Source organism: Lipotes vexillifer, unplaced genomic scaffold (genome assembly GCF_000442215.2).
Source record: "Lipotes vexillifer unplaced genomic scaffold, Lipotes_vexillifer_v1.1 scaffold783, whole genome shotgun sequence".
Classification (NCBI taxonomy): Eukaryota; Metazoa; Chordata; class Mammalia; order Artiodactyla; family Lipotidae; genus Lipotes; species Lipotes vexillifer.
The window spans coordinates 369,708-388,432 of record NW_006793239.1 but is presented as its reverse complement, the minus strand read 5'-3'; the positions used below and the strand labels follow the sequence as shown (position 1 = coordinate 388,432).

General features: G+C 38.7%; 1 protein-coding gene across 1 annotated transcript in view; it reads left to right on the top strand.

Moving 5' to 3' along the window:
• DNAH3 (dynein axonemal heavy chain 3) overlaps window positions 1-18,725 on the top strand; it is a 190,490-nt gene that overhangs the window by 17,800 nt on the left and 153,965 nt on the right. Inside the window, 5 exon segments of the mRNA XM_007466279.1 lie at window positions 1,474-1,653; window positions 2,644-2,764; window positions 6,099-6,213; window positions 8,904-9,009; window positions 9,200-9,378. Of these exon segments, the coding sequence (XP_007466341.1) occupies window positions 1,474-1,653; window positions 2,644-2,764; window positions 6,099-6,213; window positions 8,904-9,009; window positions 9,200-9,378 (701 nt within the window).

Genomic DNA, 18,725 nt, shown 5'->3' with positions numbered 1-18,725 from the left:
AGAAAATTTAAAGAAAGGTTGAATAAAATGGAATGCATACCTCCTACAGTAGAGGGAGTGGTCACTTTTTCATCCTCTCTATTAAAAGAAGGGGTTGAAAACAGTTTGTTATCAATTTTTGGCTTGATATTTAGGGAGTGTTGTGTGTGTTCATTGTAGATATTGGCTTTTGTTCTTCAGTCTTTGAAAGGGTACCTCTAAAAACAAGAGGCTTTATTGACCTAATAACTCCTTTCATAAAAGTACTTCAGTGAAGTCTAGATAAAAACCAAAACACTAAGTCCTGGTTTTCAGAGCATCCCTTAAATTTAGATAACCGGGGAGATCAAGGAATATTCTTTTGGATTTTATATTATGCGCCATTTTATCTTAAAAAGAGCTATAAAATTTAAAATTGCCTGTCAGAAAAGGTTAAGTTCTAAGCATTTTTACAAATAGAGTAAAAATGAACAATTGCCCTTTTGCTCACAAGAATGTAGAACCAATGCTGTTGAATTTAGACTCTGCACTGTTAGCACTGTACAGTGGACTAACCTATATATGTCACTGTAATCATCTCCTGGCTAAGCAGAATAAACTCAGATGTGGGAACAAGTCTCACTCTAAAATTCCACACAAAGGGAAAACTAATATCTTCATATATCTTAAAGAAAGAAATTTATGGGTATTTGGTACATAGTAGGCATTCAGCTAATGCTTATCAATAATCCTTAAACCAATCTAGATATCTCTAGAATCAATTACTTGGACAAGTACTTTACAGCTGCCCCATGCCAATTTCATTAGGCACTGAAGTTTATGAAAGGTATTTTGTGTTACTAACCTGTGTTGGGAATTAGAAATATCTCCACACCAATATTTCTACTGCAGGAAGGTTGACAATTTTAGTGTCTAAAATATACTATATGCTAATTAGCAACTTCATGTGAGGTATACAGATAAACTATTTATACCTGTGGATTCGGTCAACAAATTTTTATTGAGCACCTACGATGTACTAAATGATATTTTGGATATTTTTGAGAACGTAGGTGGATCAGAGACAGATCCTGTCCTTAAGTTTAGTGTAGAGAAGATGTGCATGTAAATCTCACGAGAGAAAGATAAAATACCCTGAGGAAGTGGAAATATGGAAGTTCAGAAGTGGAAGATTATTTCTTGCTGTGGAACAAGGAGGCTTCCCAGGGGAGGGGATTTTGAGCTGAATTTTTAAGGATGGGGAGGATTTGGAAATACTGACAAAGGAATTTCCAAGCAAAGTAAACATACTGAATCAAAGCTTTGAAGAAGGGGGAGAGGGTGAACTCAGGTGAGCTAAGCCATACTTTGCCCTTATTTTAAATATGAACAGTGCATGGTACCTTTCATTTCCTTTTCTGGTGCCCATGTAGTACTATAAATGAGTAAGATTCACTCCCTTGATTCTAGAAGGTTCCATTTTGTAATAATTTCCATATCTTATGTCTCCTGAAGGATGGGAATGATTTTGAGGAGCCCTACCGAGAGATGGAGTTCTTTATACCTCAGCTGATCATGATCAAGCTTGAAGTCAATGAGCCCATTATTGTCTTTAATCCATCTTTTGATGACTGCTGGGAATTAATACACAACTCTTTCTTGGAAATTATTAAGAACTCTAGGGGGATTCCCAAGGTATAGTATTCACTTAATTATTCATTTGTATTTTAATTCACATATTGAATAAAATATATTTAAAATGGCTACTTGTACAAGGTAGGGTTTTATTGATACTTTGGGAGATATATCCTGAGTACACCCACTTGACTCCCAGAAAGAGGATTTGGGCCTTAAAGAAATGTCCACACATCCCATTAACAAGGACACTAAGAGTTACTTTGTGAGAAAGTTGAGTTCCCCACATGATGCCAACCTCAAAAAGGCAGATGTGTCCCAAGCCATATCCATCTTGGGTTAATAATTCATGGCAGATCAATTGCCATGTACTTTGCCAAGAATTTTCATAAGACTATATCTAATTTAGTTCTTGAATTTCCATTTGTTTGTTTGTTTAACTCACTGTAGGCTTCTAGGGGAGAGATTAAAGCTTCCCTTCCTGGCCCAAGCCCTTTTCCAAGTTTCCTTTCCAGGGTGACATTACTTATCAGATTATAGACAGTTATTAGCAGACTTTTAGAACTGGGCAGGATCACCCACATGAGTGTGACTCTTTGGCAATCCATCTTCTGCCCCCTCTGGGTGGTTGGTGTGACAAGAGGGCCGGTGTCCAGCCCCACATAGGGAAGGGACTTGCGGGGTGTTTCTCCCCTCCCCATCCCTCCCTCTCCCTCCCTCCCTCTCCCTCCCTCCCCATGCATTATGTATGATGCTTGGGTGCTCTTAAGCACTCTTCTCTTTGCAGTCCTGTACTTAGAGGGTTCTAAGAGCTCATGATTAGAGTTGAACTTTGTAGGGAAGCATGTAGGGAAGCCACATGTTCCAGTTGATTTCACCAGAGAACTCTAAATTGGGGGTTTTGAACCAAACCAAGTCAGACTAACAGGAAAACTGGATGTTCAGAGGGGGAAGAAACGTGGGCAGCTCTCCTACAATCAGTATCCCTAGGAAGGAAATGAAAGAGAAGACCCTGTAATTTGGAAGGATAAGTGTGGGGCTTGGAGACAGTTAAAGTACATACCACTCAAGTTCCGCTTCACTGCTGTTGATCAGCAGTGTTTTTGAGCAGCTGGGCTGGGAGAGCCCAGGGCTTATGTGGCTGCTGCTGCTAACAGCCTGGCAGGGGCTGGTAGTAGATTTAGTGGGTTGTAATGCCAAGAAGACATAGTCATAGGTCATAGTTTGTACCAGGTTTGAAAGTAAATGCTGATGACTCTACTAGACTATGAGAAAAAGCAGCCCCGGATCTGAATTCTCCATCTAGAGATGCCCATAGCACAGTCTGCCTCCCTGAACCCCTCACACTGTATTATCTCTGGTCTGGGTAGTGACATTTTAAAAGAATAGTCCCTCAGGTTGAATATCTAAGAAGAATATCTAAGAACAGCAACAGATAGACAGTACCCCATCCCCTGTCAGTCCTGTCTTATTTATGGTTAAAGAGGAATCTTAAAAGTTGGAAAAAACGTCAGCATGAGATGTTTGAAAGTAGTACTCAAGGTGCAAAAGGAAAGCATATTTGTGAGAAAGTTACTAAAGGAAACCAAAGTAAATATTAGAAAATATTTGCCTTAGCAAAAAACTGAGAAAAACATGAATCTGTACTACTGGCTGAAATGAAAAGAGGTGAATGAGAGACATAAATAAAAGGAAGCTGGATGAGGTAAGGGAAGGATTTTATAAAATTGAAAGTGCAATAAGCAGAATTTATTTATTTATTTATTTTTTCTTTAGTGGGAGGTTTGTTTTTTTTTAACATCTTTATTGGGGTATAATTGCTTTACAATGGTATGTTAGTTTCTGCTTTATAACAAAGTGAATCAGTTATACATATATATATGTTCCCATATCTCTTCCCTCTTGCATCTCCCTCCCTCCCACCAATAAGCAGAATTTGAAACAGCATTAGCAGTCGATTCATTACTTTCATAATCATTATATAGATATATAAAACACATTATATATATATAAATATATATATGTGTATAAAATTATATATATATATATATATATATATATATAAAATTATATATTCCCCCTATGGAATGGAGTTGCTTGGGTCAGTCTCTCTCCTGATGGGAGAATTTTCTAACTCAAAGCGCCAGGGAAATGCCAAAGTTGGAGAAGTATACAGGAGAAAGCACTGAAGGTAATAACAAAACCAAGAAGTCTGGGATCAGAGAGCCATGGAGATAAGCAGATAGTAACAATAATTACCTGGAAAGAGCACTATTTTTCTTGGCTCAGTTTTACAGACTGCTCTGTGGGGCATAGGAGAAGCAGCCACATTTTTTTAAAGGTGTATTTAAAAAAAATTTTCATTGAAGTATAGTTGATTTACAATGTTTCAGGTGTACAGCAAAATGATTCAGTCATACATATATGTGTATGTATTATTTTTCAGATTCTTTTCCATTATGGGGTATTACAAGATATTGAATATAGTTCCCTGTGCTATACAGTGGGTCCTTGTTGTTTATCTGTTTTGTATATAGTAGTGTGTATCTGTTAATCCCAAATTCCAAATTTATCCCTCCCTCTCCATTGCCCTTTGGTAACCATAAGTTTGTTTTCTACATCTGTGAGTCTGTTTATATTTCGTAAATAAGTTCACTTGTGTCATATTTTAGGTTCCACATATAAATGATATCATATGGTATTTGTCTCTCTCTTTCTGATTTACTTTACTTAGTATAATATTCTCTAGATCCATTCATGTTCCTGCAACTGGCATTATTTCATTCTTTTTTATGGCTGAGCAATATTCCATTGTGTGTGTGTGTGTGTGTGTGTGTGTGTGTGCGTGCGTGTGTGTAGGCCACATTCATCTGTCATTGGACGTTTAGGTTGCTTCCATGTCTTGGCTGTTATAAATAGTACTGCTATGAACATTGGGGTGCATGTATCTTTTTGAATTAGACTTTTCTCTGGATATATGCCCAGGAGTGAGATCGCTGGATCATATGGTAACTATATTTTTAGTTTTTAAGGAAACTCCATACTGTTCTCCATAGTGAGAACCAGCCACATTTAAAATGTTCTTTCAATTGAAGACTTTTCCCAAGAGATAATCCCTTATCCTGCCCACCTATGATCTGTTGCAAGGCCTGAATGCTCCAGTTGTGCTGCCCTAAGCCATTTCACTCATATCCTCCTTTCAAACACTGCCTACAGTATGGCTACAGCAAAGAAGTTGCTTCTCCACTGGTTTAAAAACCTTTGGATTGTCCAAAGAGGGAAGACAAAAATCAGTTGCACTTGCTTTTCCCCCTTTCTAAATCAATGCGTTTTCATCAGCAGCATATAACTCATAACTCAGTAAAGCCCTCTGAAGAGTCTTTTCTTAGACAGATCACTAAAATCTTTCTTAGTAGGGAGAGCAGTGGAAGGCAGTGGGTCCCCAGCAAGGACTTGCAGCTCGCATGAGTCATGCAACTGAGAACATTCTCAGAGATACACATGTGCCATTAAGAAGTTGGAGTGTTGAATTCTCAGGAAAAATACTTTTTGTGCCTCAGATCATAATGACATAGCTTTTTCTCCTGAACTGAGAGAAGAATCTAGTACATCTCTCCCTTTCTTCAGATGAGAAAACTAAAGTCCAGAGAAAGTAGCTTACCTAAGGTCACATAGTCAGCTAGCGGCAGAGTTTGAATTGGAACCCATGCCTCTAGTAGCTCTTCATTAGAGAGGAAAGTGTTTGGTGGTGGGGAGGGGTACCACTGTAGTATTTATTCACTCACACAATGTTTATGTGCACTTACTATGTGCCAAGCTCTTGTTAAGCCCTTCACAATAGTGAAGAAGTCAGATACAATCCAGACCCTCATGGTATTTATATCCCAGGACAAACCTAGAACAGCTCATTGCACATTCATTTAATTACAATTATGTTGAGTGCCAAGTGGGATAAATTTAGAATGTGAACTTTAAGCAGGGAAACCTAACATCCACTGGCGGCCCAGGGGGGACTCTCTGAGGACATGAGAGTTGAAAGGAGCAAGAATTTGAAAGATGAGTAATCCAACAAGAGGAAGAGGAGAGAGAATAGAGGTAAAGGGAACAGTGGGGTGATTCCAGCACCATCTGAGAAGAAATAGAGTTGAAATGCAGCTGATGTCCCTGGAAATGAGTGCATTGCAGGAGACTTTACATTTTGGTGTCATCTTCCTTCTTGTGTCTTGTGGATATCTTGTGACATTTAAATGTGCTTTCAGAACTTCCCTGGCAGTCCATTGGTTAAGACTTTGCCTTTCAGTGCAGGGGGTGTGAGTTTGATCGCTGGTTAGGGAGCTAAGATTCCCACATGCCTCGTAGCCAAAAAACCAAAAAACATAAACAGAAGCAATATTGTAACAAATTCAATAAAGACTTTAAAAATGGTCCACATCAAAAAATAAATCTTTAAAAAAAATAAATAAAAGTGGTTTCTCCTCTTTAGGTGGAATCTATCCTGTTCCCAGAGTTGAAAGGAAATAATCTGATTCTTGGAACTGTTAATGCTGATGAAAAACTGGTTTCTGACTTTGTGGATCAAACTTTCGAGGTATTTCAGAAAAATCAAGTTGGCCCCTACAAGTAAGTTGGTTTAGTTGTAACTTAGCCATTTGCATTGGTTTAGAGTTCCTAACAGTCATCAAATAAACAATCCCTGTTCCCACATACCTGAAAGAATAAGAGTAGCCAATGTTTACTTACATCAGTATTACTATTTAGCCCTATTTGCAGATAAGGAAACCATAACTTTCCAGCAAATAGATAGGAGAGCCACAATTCAAATAATAGGTTCACCTCTATTATGTGAAAGCCATGGCACCAGACAGGTTCTGGCATTTAGAAATTCATGGATTTTAACCAGTAGGCAGGCACCAGTTCCTCCCACCAGGAAGCCTGCACAAGCCCCTGGACCAACCTGACTCACCAGGGCGCAGACACCAGAAGCAAGAGGAACTACAGTCCTGCAGCCTGCAGAACAGAGACCACAAACACAGAAAGTTAGACAAAATGAGATGGTAGAGGACTATGTTCCAGACAAAGGAAGAAGATAAAACCTCAGAAGAACAACTAAGTGAAGTAGAAATAAGCAATCTACCTGAAAAAGAATTCAGAGTAATGATAGTGAAGATGATCCAAGGTCTCAGAAACAGAATGGAGGTACAGACTGAGAAGACACGAGAAATCTTTAACAAGAAGCTAGAAGATTTAAAGAACAAACAAACAGAGATGAAAAATAGAATAACTGAAATGAAAAATACAGTAGAAGGAATCAATGGCAGAATAAATGAGGCAGAAGAATGAATAAGTGAGCTGGAAGACAGATCAATTGGTGGAAATCACTGCTGTGGAACAGAATAAAGAAAAAAGAATGAAAAGAAATGAGGACAGTCTCAGAGACTTCTGGAACAACATTAAATGCACCAATATTTGCATTGTAGGAGTCCCAGAAGGAGAAGAGAGAGAAAAAGGGCCTGGGAAAATATTTGAAGAGGTAATAGCTGAAAACTTCCTTAACATGGGAAAGGAAACACTCACTCAACTCCAGGAAGTGCAGAGAGTCCGATACAGGACAAACCCAAGGAGAAACATGCCAAGACACATATTAATCAAATTGACAAAAATTAAAAACAAAGAGAAAATATTAAAAGCAACAAATAACATACAAGGGAACCCAATACAGTTATCAGCTGATTTTTCAGCAGAAACTCTGTAGGCCAGAAGTGAGTGGCATGATATATTTAAAGTGTTGAAAAGGAAAAACCTACAACCAAGAATACTCTACCCAGCAAGGCTCTCATTGAGACTCGATGGAGAAATCAAAAGCTTTACAGACAAGCAAAAGCTAAGAGAACTCAGCACCACCAAACCAGCTTTACAACAAATACTAAAGGAACTTCTCTAGGTGGAAAAGAAAAGCCCACAACCAGAAACAATAAAATTACGAAAGGGAAAGCTCACTGGTAAAGGCAAACATACAATAAAAGTAGGAAATCATCCACACACAAATATGATGTCACAACCAGCAATTGTGAGAAGAGGAGACTACAAGTGCAAGATATTGGAAATACATTTGAAATTAAGAGACCACCAACTTAAAACAATCTTGTATGTATATATGTATATATGTGTGTATATATATATATATATATAGACTGCTATGTCAAAACCTCATGGTCACTGCAAACCAAAAATGTACAATAGATACAAAAAAGAAAAAGCAATCCAAACACAACCCTAAAGATAGTCATCAAATCACAAAAGAAGAGAACAAAAGAGGAAGGGAAGCAAGAAGACTAGACCAGAAAATTCTGCATTATGAGGGGCTGTCCTGTGTATGGTAGGATGTTTAGCAGCATCCCTGGCTTCTACCTGTTAGTAGGACGCTCTGCAGTTTTGACAACCCAAAATGTCTTCAGACATGGCCAAATGTCCCCTGGGGGCAAAATCACCCCCAGCTGAGAACTGCTGCTAATCTATTCTGAAAACCACGGCCTCAGATTTGAAAGCTCTGCCCTCGTGAATTTAATCTGGTGTCATCTCTTTGAAACCTCTGTTTTCCCTGTTGTTGATATACATATAGTTTGTTTTTCTGTACTGACAGTTCCATGGGCTTCTCCTTGTGTCTCAGTTTTAGAGTCTCTGAAGTGTTAGCCAGCTCTTGGAAGTATACCCCTGGGCCCCACAAAGTTAATTCTGTTTACTCCATGTCATCTTTATTTTAATTCAAACTTATTTTAAGTCAGAGCATCCCCCAAACATCCTCCAACTTGGGGGAAATCTGTGCAGCCATTTCTGCCTCATCTGACAACAGACAGAGGGAAACTTAATTCTATTCTATAGACTTTAGGTTCATTAGAAACAAATTTTCATCTTAAAATTTAGATGTAGAATTTTAGAACCAGAAGGAGGGATAGGAAGTAATGTTTATTGCACATTTACTGTACGTTAGGAATGGTATTAACTGCTTTAAATATATATTATTACAGCTTTACAACAATCCAGTGAGCTTTTATCATTTCCACTTAAAATTAAGGACACTGATCTTTGAAAAAGAGAAATATCTTGTCTAAGTTCATGCAACTAGGAAGTGGCAAAATTGGAATTTGAAGCTAAAGTTCTGAATTCCCAGTTCACTCTATTTTGCCACGTTATATTCCTCTTTCGTGATTTGGGCTGGTTTTTATGATATTATCTCTTCATTTGCCACTCTGACTAATCTGATTTGGTGACCTGTATTTGTATGTTTGATTTTATGCTCTTCAATATGGAAGATACTTAAATGTATACAAGAAGTATGATGACTTATTGGGTAGCACTGCAGAGCAAAACATCACTGCGTTCCTGAAAGAAAATCATGAAATTGAGGATTTTGTGATGGTAGGAGATGCCATTTGACATTTCGTATCTTGGTTACATGTGCTACAGACAATCCATTGAGTAGTCAGCGTGTTTCATTAGTATATATACTATGCTCAACATTGTACTATATTGACTGGGGGTGAGCCTTGGGGGCAAATGCATAGAGGCTAGAGGCAAATTAAGCTACTGAATCTACTCTCTTCTACAGAGGATCAATAGCATAAAAAAGCGGAGAAATGAAATTGCATCCATGCACATTAGCGTGCCTTTGGCCATGTTCTGCCTTGACACCATGACCCTAAATTATGATATCTGTGAGCGAGCCCAAAATCTTCAAGACCATCTGATTCAATTCCAAGTGGATGTAAACCGGGACACCAACACCAGGTATTATTGTTTCATGCAGAGAAATAGCAATGATAATTGGCATGAATGGGAGAATGGAAAAGTGGACAGAACTTGCACCTTCCAGCAATGACCAGATTGAACTTCCAGTTCACATTGTTTCTGCCCAAAGTGACGGTTGCAGGGAATCAGGTTCAGGCTAGAAGGTGAACAGTTAGGAGAAAACTACCTGGGTCTTGGAGTAGGAAGGTGGAAAGCATCCTGAGGCAGTTCAGCTCTGATCCTTCAGCCTTTGCTTTCTTGCAGGCAACTTCAGAGAGAAATTACTTGACTGTCTGAGGTCACAGGCTCTCTCACTGGCTATCTAGCACACATTTGGAGACACAGCGTGATTACAGGCAGCGCTTAGAATCTCTTCTATACAGACTTGTACTGTCTGGGTCTGGGGATTCTGTCATTCAATGTTAAACTCTATATTGTGCCTTCATTTTACTGATGCGTATTTATTAAAGACGTTTTTGGTTGTAAGGGATAGGAGGCCAGACTGGCTAATGTAAAAAAAGGAATTTGGGGCTCACATGTTGGAAAGTTTAGGAGTTGCTAGCTTCAGGCCCTCAACACTACAATTAAAATGCAATCTTCCTCCCTCTACTTGGCTGTCCTCTGTGTCAGCTCTGTTCTCTGAGAGATTCTCTCCAGTTTGTGGGCCCCAGTAGCTCCAGACTTACATCCTCCCAGGTTTCCATCCACAGGGGAAAAAATGGTTTCCCTTTTTTCCAATACTGTGGCACTGGCTGGTTTGGCACTGGCCTGACTTGGGTTGTTTGGGCAACAGCAAGGCAAACACCATAGCCAAGAGGATGGTTTAGATTTGGGTAGTGTTCTCATCTCTAAACCATGAGAACCAAGAAAGAGAAGGATGGGGTACCCCAAGAAGGCTTAGGCTGTGGTTAACAGAAAAGGGAATGATGCTAAGAGGCTGGGACAGCAACTATCTGCTACTCTGTTTCTATTTGAATGTTACAAAATGGTTAGCCCGTGTTGTTTTAGCTCTCTTCCTCAGAGAGCTTTAAACTATAGACTAAAACGATTTAGTACTAATAACCACTATTAAATTGTTATATATTATATTATTCATATACATGTAGATAAATATAAGTTTAGCATTTTATAGCTCTTTTAAGGTTTACAAACTGCATATCAGAAACTCATAAGGAAATTAATTATGATAATAGCTACCATTTTTCCAGCACATGTTGTAGTCCAAGCACTGTGTAAGTGTTCTGAACATTCAAGATCTAATCAGGTCTTTACACCAACCCTAAGAAGTTGTTCATTATTCTCTCCATTATGTTGATGAAGAAACTGAGACTCCAAAAGGTCAGCAAGTGGCATATCCAGGGGTTAACCTAGTTCATTTTGACTCCAAATTAATGCTTTCCGCCACTGCACTCAACTCTCTCATTGGGTAACGAAATGGTGGGGTTCCTGGTTTGGGAGCCAGAAGGCTTGGTTTTGAATCCAAGACCTTCTGTTTGCTAGTTTGTGTCCCCTGGCTTCACCTCTTGGATCTTCAGTTCCTTTGCCTATAGAATAAACATTTGGGGCTAAGGCAGTAAAATGTTTTCAGCCTTCAGACTACTAGGACACTTTCCTTTGGAAAGTTTGAGCATCAAGCAATTTTTTTTTCTTAAACATTTGTTCCTGTCAGATCAAAGCAACATAGTGCCTTGGTCAGTCAGTGCTTTCTTTCTCATCAAAATAAATGTACAATTTCCTTTGGCCTTTTTAATATAAATGAAAGTTAGGGTCCCATTACAAACCTGGGGATTTCTAAGGACCCAGAAACTCCAGGTTAGTAAGTGAGTTCTGAAGTTTCTTTCTACCTTAAAAATAGTGATTCTGACTCATTTGGTCTTCTCAGCCACCCCATGAGGTAGGTAAAACACATATAAGACACCCTACTGAATGAAGAGAGAAAAACGAACTTGCCTGATTAGGTGAGTTTGAGTCTTCTGATCCCTTGCTGCTTCATTGTCCTGTAATTGCTGAGTGGAGTACCTTCCTGTTTCCAGTGATTAGGTGTGCCCTAGAAAGGGGTGCTCTGGTCATATAGGCAGGGGGCACCTTGAAGTGCATTGGTAAGAAAGTGGGCATGCCATCCATTCCCACTACAGGTACAAGGTCTAAAGTTGCTAGAACAATGACCTGAAATATTGATCAGAAACACAAGGCCCTGAGTTAGAGATATAAGAAATTATCCCTCTGGTCTGGCTGTTTGTTTCCTTCAGGGTAGGAAATCTTGTCCAAACAGTGACAACAAGGTAGAGAGAAGCCATAGGTTGATGCAAAATGTATTGGTCTCCCTTATGCCATCCCCTACACCAGAAAGAGAGTGGCCGTGTGCTTACAGGACCCCTGGACCTTTATATTTTAAGTTATATTATAAGTACGTGTAGAAGACAGTATTTCTTGTCCTTAGTTTATCCCTAGATATTGCTAAGGTGTTATGTTGGTCCAATTGTTAATGTTGTACCCATATTCAGGACCTTTTAGAGGGTCTAGTAGTTAATGGGTATAAAGGAAAAACTCAATTCAGTCTACCTCCTGAGTAGGGAAAATCCAGTTCTTCTCTACTGTGTCTTTTCTGTGTGTCTCCTATATATTTCTTTATTGGAGTATAATTGCTTTACAATGTTGTGTTAGTTTCAGCTGTACAAAAAGTGGAATCGGCTGTATGTACACATATATCCCCTCCCTCTTGGACCTCCCTCCCATCACCCCCATCCCACCCATCTAGGTCATCACAGAGTACTGAGCTGAGCTCCCCATGCTATACCGCAGGTTCCCACTAGCTATCTGTTTTACACATGGTAGTATATTTATGTCAAACCTAATCTCCCAATTCATCCCACCCTGCCCTGCCCCACCGTGTCCACATGTCCATGCTCTACATCTGCATCTCTATTCCTGCCGTGGAAATAGGTTCATCTGTACTATTTTTCTAGATTTCACATACATGCATTAATACATGATATTTGTCTTTCTCTTTGTGACTTACTTCACTCTGTATGACAGACTCTAGGTCTGTTCATATCTGTACAAATGACCCAATTTCATTGCTTTTTATGCCTGAGTAATATTCCATTGTATATATGTACCACATCTTCATTATCCATTCATCTGTCAATGGACATTTAGGTTGCTTCCATGACCTGGTTATTGCAAATAGTGCTGCAGTGAACATTGGGGTACATGTGTCTTTCTGAATTATCATTTTCTCTGGGTATATGCCCAGTAGTGGGATTGCTGTGTCATATGGTAATTCTATCTTTAGTGTTTTAAGGAACCTGCATACTGTTCTCCACAGTGGCTTTATCAGTTTACATTCCCACCAACACTGCAAGAGGGTTCCCTTTTCTCCACACCATATCCAGCATTTATTGTTTGTAGATTTTTTGATGATGGCCATTCTGAGTGGTGTGAGGTGATACCTCATTGTAGTTTTGATTTGCATTTCTCTAATAATTAGTGACGTTGAGCAGCTTTTCATGTGCCTCTGGGCCATCTGTATGTCTTCTTTGGAGAAATGTCTATTTAGGTCTTCCACCCATTTTTTGATTGGGTTGTTTGTTTTTTTGATATTGAGCTAAATGAACTATTTGTATATTTTGGAGATTAATCTTTTGACCATTGCTTCGATTGCAAATATTTTCTCACATTCTAAGGATTGTCTTTTCATCTTCATTATGGCTTCCTTTGCTGAGCAAAAGCTTTTAAGTTTCATTAGGTCCCATTTGTTTATTTTTGTTTTTATTTTCATTACTCTAGGAGGTGGGTCAAGAAAGATCTTGCTGTGATTTATGTCAGAGTGTTCCTCTTATGTTTTCCTCTAAGAGTTTTTTAGTGTCCGGTCTTACATTTAGGTCTTTAACCCATTGTGAATTTATTTTTGTGTATGGTGTTAGTGAGTGTCTAATTTCATGCTTTTACATGTAGCTGTCCAGTTTTCCCAGCACCACTTATTGAAGAGACTGTCTTTTCTCCATTGTATATCCTTGTCTCCTTTGTCGTAGATTAGTTGACCATATGTGCGTGGGTTTATCTCTGGGCTTTCTGTCCTGTTCCATTGATCTCTTTTTGTTTTTGTGCCATTACCATATTGGCTTGGTTACTGTAGCTTTGTAGTATAGTCCAAAGTCAGAGAGCCTGATTCCTCCAGCTATTTTTCTTTCTCAAAATTGCTTTGGCTGTTCAGGGTCTTTTGTGTTTCCATACAAATTGTAAGATTTTTTGTTCTAATTCTGTGAGAAATACCATTGGTAATTTGATAGGGATTGCATTGAGTCTGTAGATTGCTTTGGGTAATATAGTCATTTTCACAATATTAATTCTTCCAATCCAAGAACATGGTATATCTCTCCATCTGTTTGTGTCATCTTTGATTTCTTTCATCAGTGTTTTATAGTTTTCAGTGTACAGGTCATTTGCCTCCTTAAGTAGGTTTATTCCTAGGTATTTTATTCTTTTTGATGCAGTGGTAAATGGGATTGTTTCCTTAATTTCTCTTTCTGATCTTTTGTTGTTAGTGTATAGGAATGCAAGAGATTTCTGTCCATAAATTTTGTATCCTGCAACTTTACCAAATTCATTGATTAGCTTTAATAATTCTCAGGTGGCATCTTTAGGATTTTCTATGTATAGTATCATGTCATCTGCAAACACTGACAGTTTTACTTCTTCTTTTCCAATCTGTATTCCTTTTATTTCTTTTTGTTCTCTGGATGCTGTGCCTAAGACTTCCAAAACTATGTTGAATAATAGTGGTGAGAGTGGACATCCTTGTCTTGTTCCTGATATTAGAGGAAATGCTTTCAGTTTTTCACTATAGAGAATGATGTTTGCTGTGGGTTTGTCGTATATGGCCTTCATTATGTTGAGGTAGGTTCCCTCTGTGCCCACTTTCTGGAGAGTTTTTATCATAAATGGGTGTTGAATTTTGTCAAAAGCTTTTTCTGCATCTTTTGAGATGATCATTTGGTTTTTATTCTTCAATTTGTTAATATGGTGTATCACATTGATTGATTTGCATATATTGAAGAATCCTTGCATTCCTGGGACAAATCCCACTTGATCATGGTGTATGATCCTTTTAATATGTTGTTGCATTTGGCTTGCTAGTATTTTGTTGAGGACTTTTGCATCTATATTCATCAGTGATATTGGTCTGTAATTATCTATTTTTGTGGTATTTTTGTCTGGTTTTGTTATCAGGGTGATGATGGTGGCCTTGTAAAACAAGTTTGGGCATGTTCCTTCCTCTGCAAATTTTTTGGAAGAGTTTGAGAAGGATGGGTGTGAGCTCTTCTCTAAATGTTTGATAGAATTCACCTGTGAAGCCTTCTGGTCCTGGACTTTTGTTTGTTGGAAGATTTTCAATCACAGTTTCAATTTCATTCCTTGTGATTGGTCTGTTCATATTTTCTATTTCTTCCTGGTTCAGTCTTGGAAGGTTGTATCTTTCCAAGAATTTGTCCATTTCCTCCAGGTTGTCCATTTTATTGGCATAGATTTGCTTGTACTAGTCTCTTATGATCCTTTGTATTTCTGCAGTGTCAGCTGTAATTTCCCCTTTTCATTTCTAATTTTAATTATTTGAGTCCTTTCCCTTTTTTTATTGATAAGTCTGGCTAAAGATTTATCACTTTTGTTTATGTTCTCAAAGAACCAGCTTTTAGTTTCATTGATCTTTGCTATTGTTTTCTTCATTTCTTTTCATTTATTTCTGCTCTGATCTTTATGATTTCTTTCCTTCTACTAACTTTGGGTTTTCTTTGTTCTTTTTTGTCTAGTTGCTTTAGGTGTAAGTTTAGATTGTTTATTTGAGATGTTTCTTGAGGTGAGATTGAATTGCTATAAACTTCCCTCTTAGAACTGCTTTTACTGCATCCCATAGGTTTTGGGTCATTGTGTTTTCATTGTCATTTGTTCCTATGTATTATTTATTTTCTCTATGATTTCTTCAATGACCTCTTGGTTATTTAGCAGTGCACTGTTTAGCCTCCATGTTTTTGTGTTTTTTACAGTTTTTTTCCTTTAGTTGATTTCAAATCTGATAGCATTGTGGTCAGAAAAGATGCTTGATACGATTTCAATTTTCTTAAATTTAGCAAGGATTGATTTGTGACCCAAGGTATGATCTACCTTGGAGAAAGTTCCATGTACACTTGAGAAGAATGTGCATTCTTCCGCTTTTGGGTGGAGTGTCCTATAAATATCAATTAAATCTGTCTGGTCTATTGTGTCATTTAAAGCTTGTTTCCTTATTTATTTTCTGTCTGGATGATCTGTCCCTTTGTGTAAGTGGGGTTTTAAAGTCCCCCACTATATTTGTGTTACTTTCAATTTCCCCTTTTATGGCTGTTAGCATTTGCCTTATGTAGGTGCTCCTATGTTAGGTGCATAAATATTTATGATTGTTATATCTTCTTGGATTGATCCCTTGATCATTATGTAGTGTCCTTCCTTATCTCTTGTAACAGTCTTCATTTTATCTGATATGACTGTTGCTACTCCAGCTTTCTTTTGATTTGCATTTGCATGGAATATCTTTTTTCATCCCCTCACTTTCAGTCTGTATGTGTCCCTAGGTCTGAAGTGGGTCTCTTGTAGACAGCATATATATGGGTCTTGTTTTTGTATACATTCAGCCAGTCTGTGTCTTTTGGTTGGATTATTTAATCCATTTACATTCAATGTAATTATCAATATGTATGTTCCTATTACCATTTTCTGAATTGTTTTGTGTTTGTTTTTATGGATCTTTTTCTTCTCTTGTGTTTCCCACCTGGAGAAGTTCCTTTAGCATTTGTTGTAAAGCTGGTTTGGTGGTGCTGAATTCTCTTAACTTTTTCTTGTCTGTAAAACTTTTGATTTCTCTGTCAAATCTAAATGAGATCCTTGTGGGTTAGTGTAATCTTTGTTGTAGCTTTTTCCCTTTCATATAAATATATCCTGCCACTCCCTTCTGGCCTACAGAGTTTCAGCTGAAAACTCAGCTGATAACCTTATGGGGATTCTCTTGTATGCTATTTTTTGCTTTTTCCTTGCTGCTTTTAATATTTTTTCCTTGAATTTATTTTTTGTTAGTTTGATTAATATGTGTATTGCTATGTTTCTCCTAGGGTTTATCTTGTATGGGACTCTTTGCACTTCCTGGACTTGGGTGGCTATTTCCCGTCACACGTTAGCGAACTTTTCGACTATAATCTCTTCAAATATTTTTTCAGACCGTTTCTCTTTCTCTTCTGCTTCTGGGACCCCTTTAATTTGAATGTTGGTGCATTGTTAAATGTTGTCCCAGAGGTCTCTGAGACTGTCCTCAATTCTTTTCATTCTTTTTTCTTAATTCTGCTCCTTGGCAGTTATTTCCACCATTCTACCTTGAAACTCACTTATCCATTCTTCTGCCTCAGTTATTATGCTATTGATTCCCTCTAGAGTATTTTTAATTTCAATTATTGTGTTGTTCATCACTGTTTGTTTGTTCTTTAGTTCTTCTAGGTCTTTGTTAAACATTTCTTGTATTTTCTTGATCTGTGCCTCCATTCTATTTCCAAAATTTTGGATTATCTTTACTATCATTACTCTGAATTCTTTTTCAGGTAGGTTGCTTATTTCCTCTTCACTTATTTGGGCTTGTAGGTTTTTACCTTGCTCCTTCATCTGTTACATATTTTTTTGTCATCTCATGTTTTTTCGATGGGTGGGTCTGTGTTCCTGTCTTACTAGTTGTTTGGCCTGAGACGTCCAGCACTGGAGTTTCCAGGTAGTTGGGTGGAGCCGGGTCTTGGTGCTGAGATGAGGACCTCTGGGAGACCTCACTCTCATGAATAGTCCCTGGGGTCTGAGGTTCTCTATCAGTCGAGCAGTTTGGACTTGGCACTCCCACCACAGGAGCTCAGGCCCGACCCTCGGCCTGGGAGCCAAGATCCTGCAAGCTATGTGGCACAGGAAAAAAGAAAAAACAAGGAAGAACAATAACAAAGAATAAAAAATAAAATAAAATTAGAAAAATTTAAAAATCTACTAGAAAAAATAAAAATGTAAATGAAACAACAACAAGGCAAAACAGAGTTCAAGATGGCGGAGTAGAAGGACCTGCGCTCACTCCCTCTTGCGAGAGCACCAGAATCACAACTCATTGCTGAACAGTCATCAACAGGAAGACACTGGGACTCACCAAAAAAGATACCCCATATCCAAAGACAAAGCAGAAGCTGCCATGAGATGGCAGGAGGTGTGCAACCACAATAAAATAAAATCCCATAACTGCTGGGTGGGTGACTCACAAACTAGAGAACAATTATACCATAGAAGTCCACCTACTGGAGTGAAGGTTCTGAGCCCAACGTCAGGCTACCCAACCTGAGGGTCCAGCAATGGGAGGAGGAATTTCCAAGAATCAGATGTTGAAGGCTAGCAGGATTTGATTGCAGGACTTTGACAGGACTGGGGGAAACAGAGATTCCGCTCTTGGAGGGCACACACAATGTAGTGTGCACATCAGGACCCAGGGGGAAGGAGCAGTGATGCCATAGGAGACTGAACCAGACCTACCTGCTAGTGTTGGAGGGTCTTCTGCAGAGGTGGGGGGTGGCTGTGGCTCACCACAGAGACAAGGACACTGGAAGCAGAAGTTCTGGGAAGTACTCCTTAGCGTGAGCCCTCCTGTAGTCCACCATTAACCCCACCAAGAGCCGGTAAGCTCCAGTGCCGGTTGTCTCAGGCCAAACAACCAACAGGGAGGAAACTCAGCCCCACCCATCAGCAGGCAAGCGGATTAAAGTTTTACTGAGCTCTGCCCACCACAGCAACACCCAGCTCTGCCCACCACCAGTCCCTCCCGTCAGGAAGCTTGCACAAGCCTCTTAGATAGCCTCATCTACCAGAGGGCAGACAGCAGAAGCAAAAAGAACTACAGTCCTGCAGCCTGTGGAAAGAAAACCACATTCACAGAAAGATAGACAAAGTGAAAAGGCAGAGGACTTTTTACCAGATGAAGGAACAAGATAAAACCCCAGAAAAACAACTAAATGAAGTAGAGATAGGCAACCTTCCAGAAAAAGAATTCAGAATAATGATAGTGAAGATGATCCAGGACCTTGGAAAATGAATGGAGGCAAAGATCGAGTAGATGAAAGACCTGTTTCACCAAGACTTAGAAGAATTAAAGAACGAACACCTAGAAGAATTAAAGAACAAACAAACAGAGATGAACAATATAATAACTGAAATGAAAAATACACTAGAAGGAATCAATAGCAGAATAACTGAGGCAGAAGAACGGATAAGTGGCCTGGAAGACGGAATGGTGGAATTCACTGCTG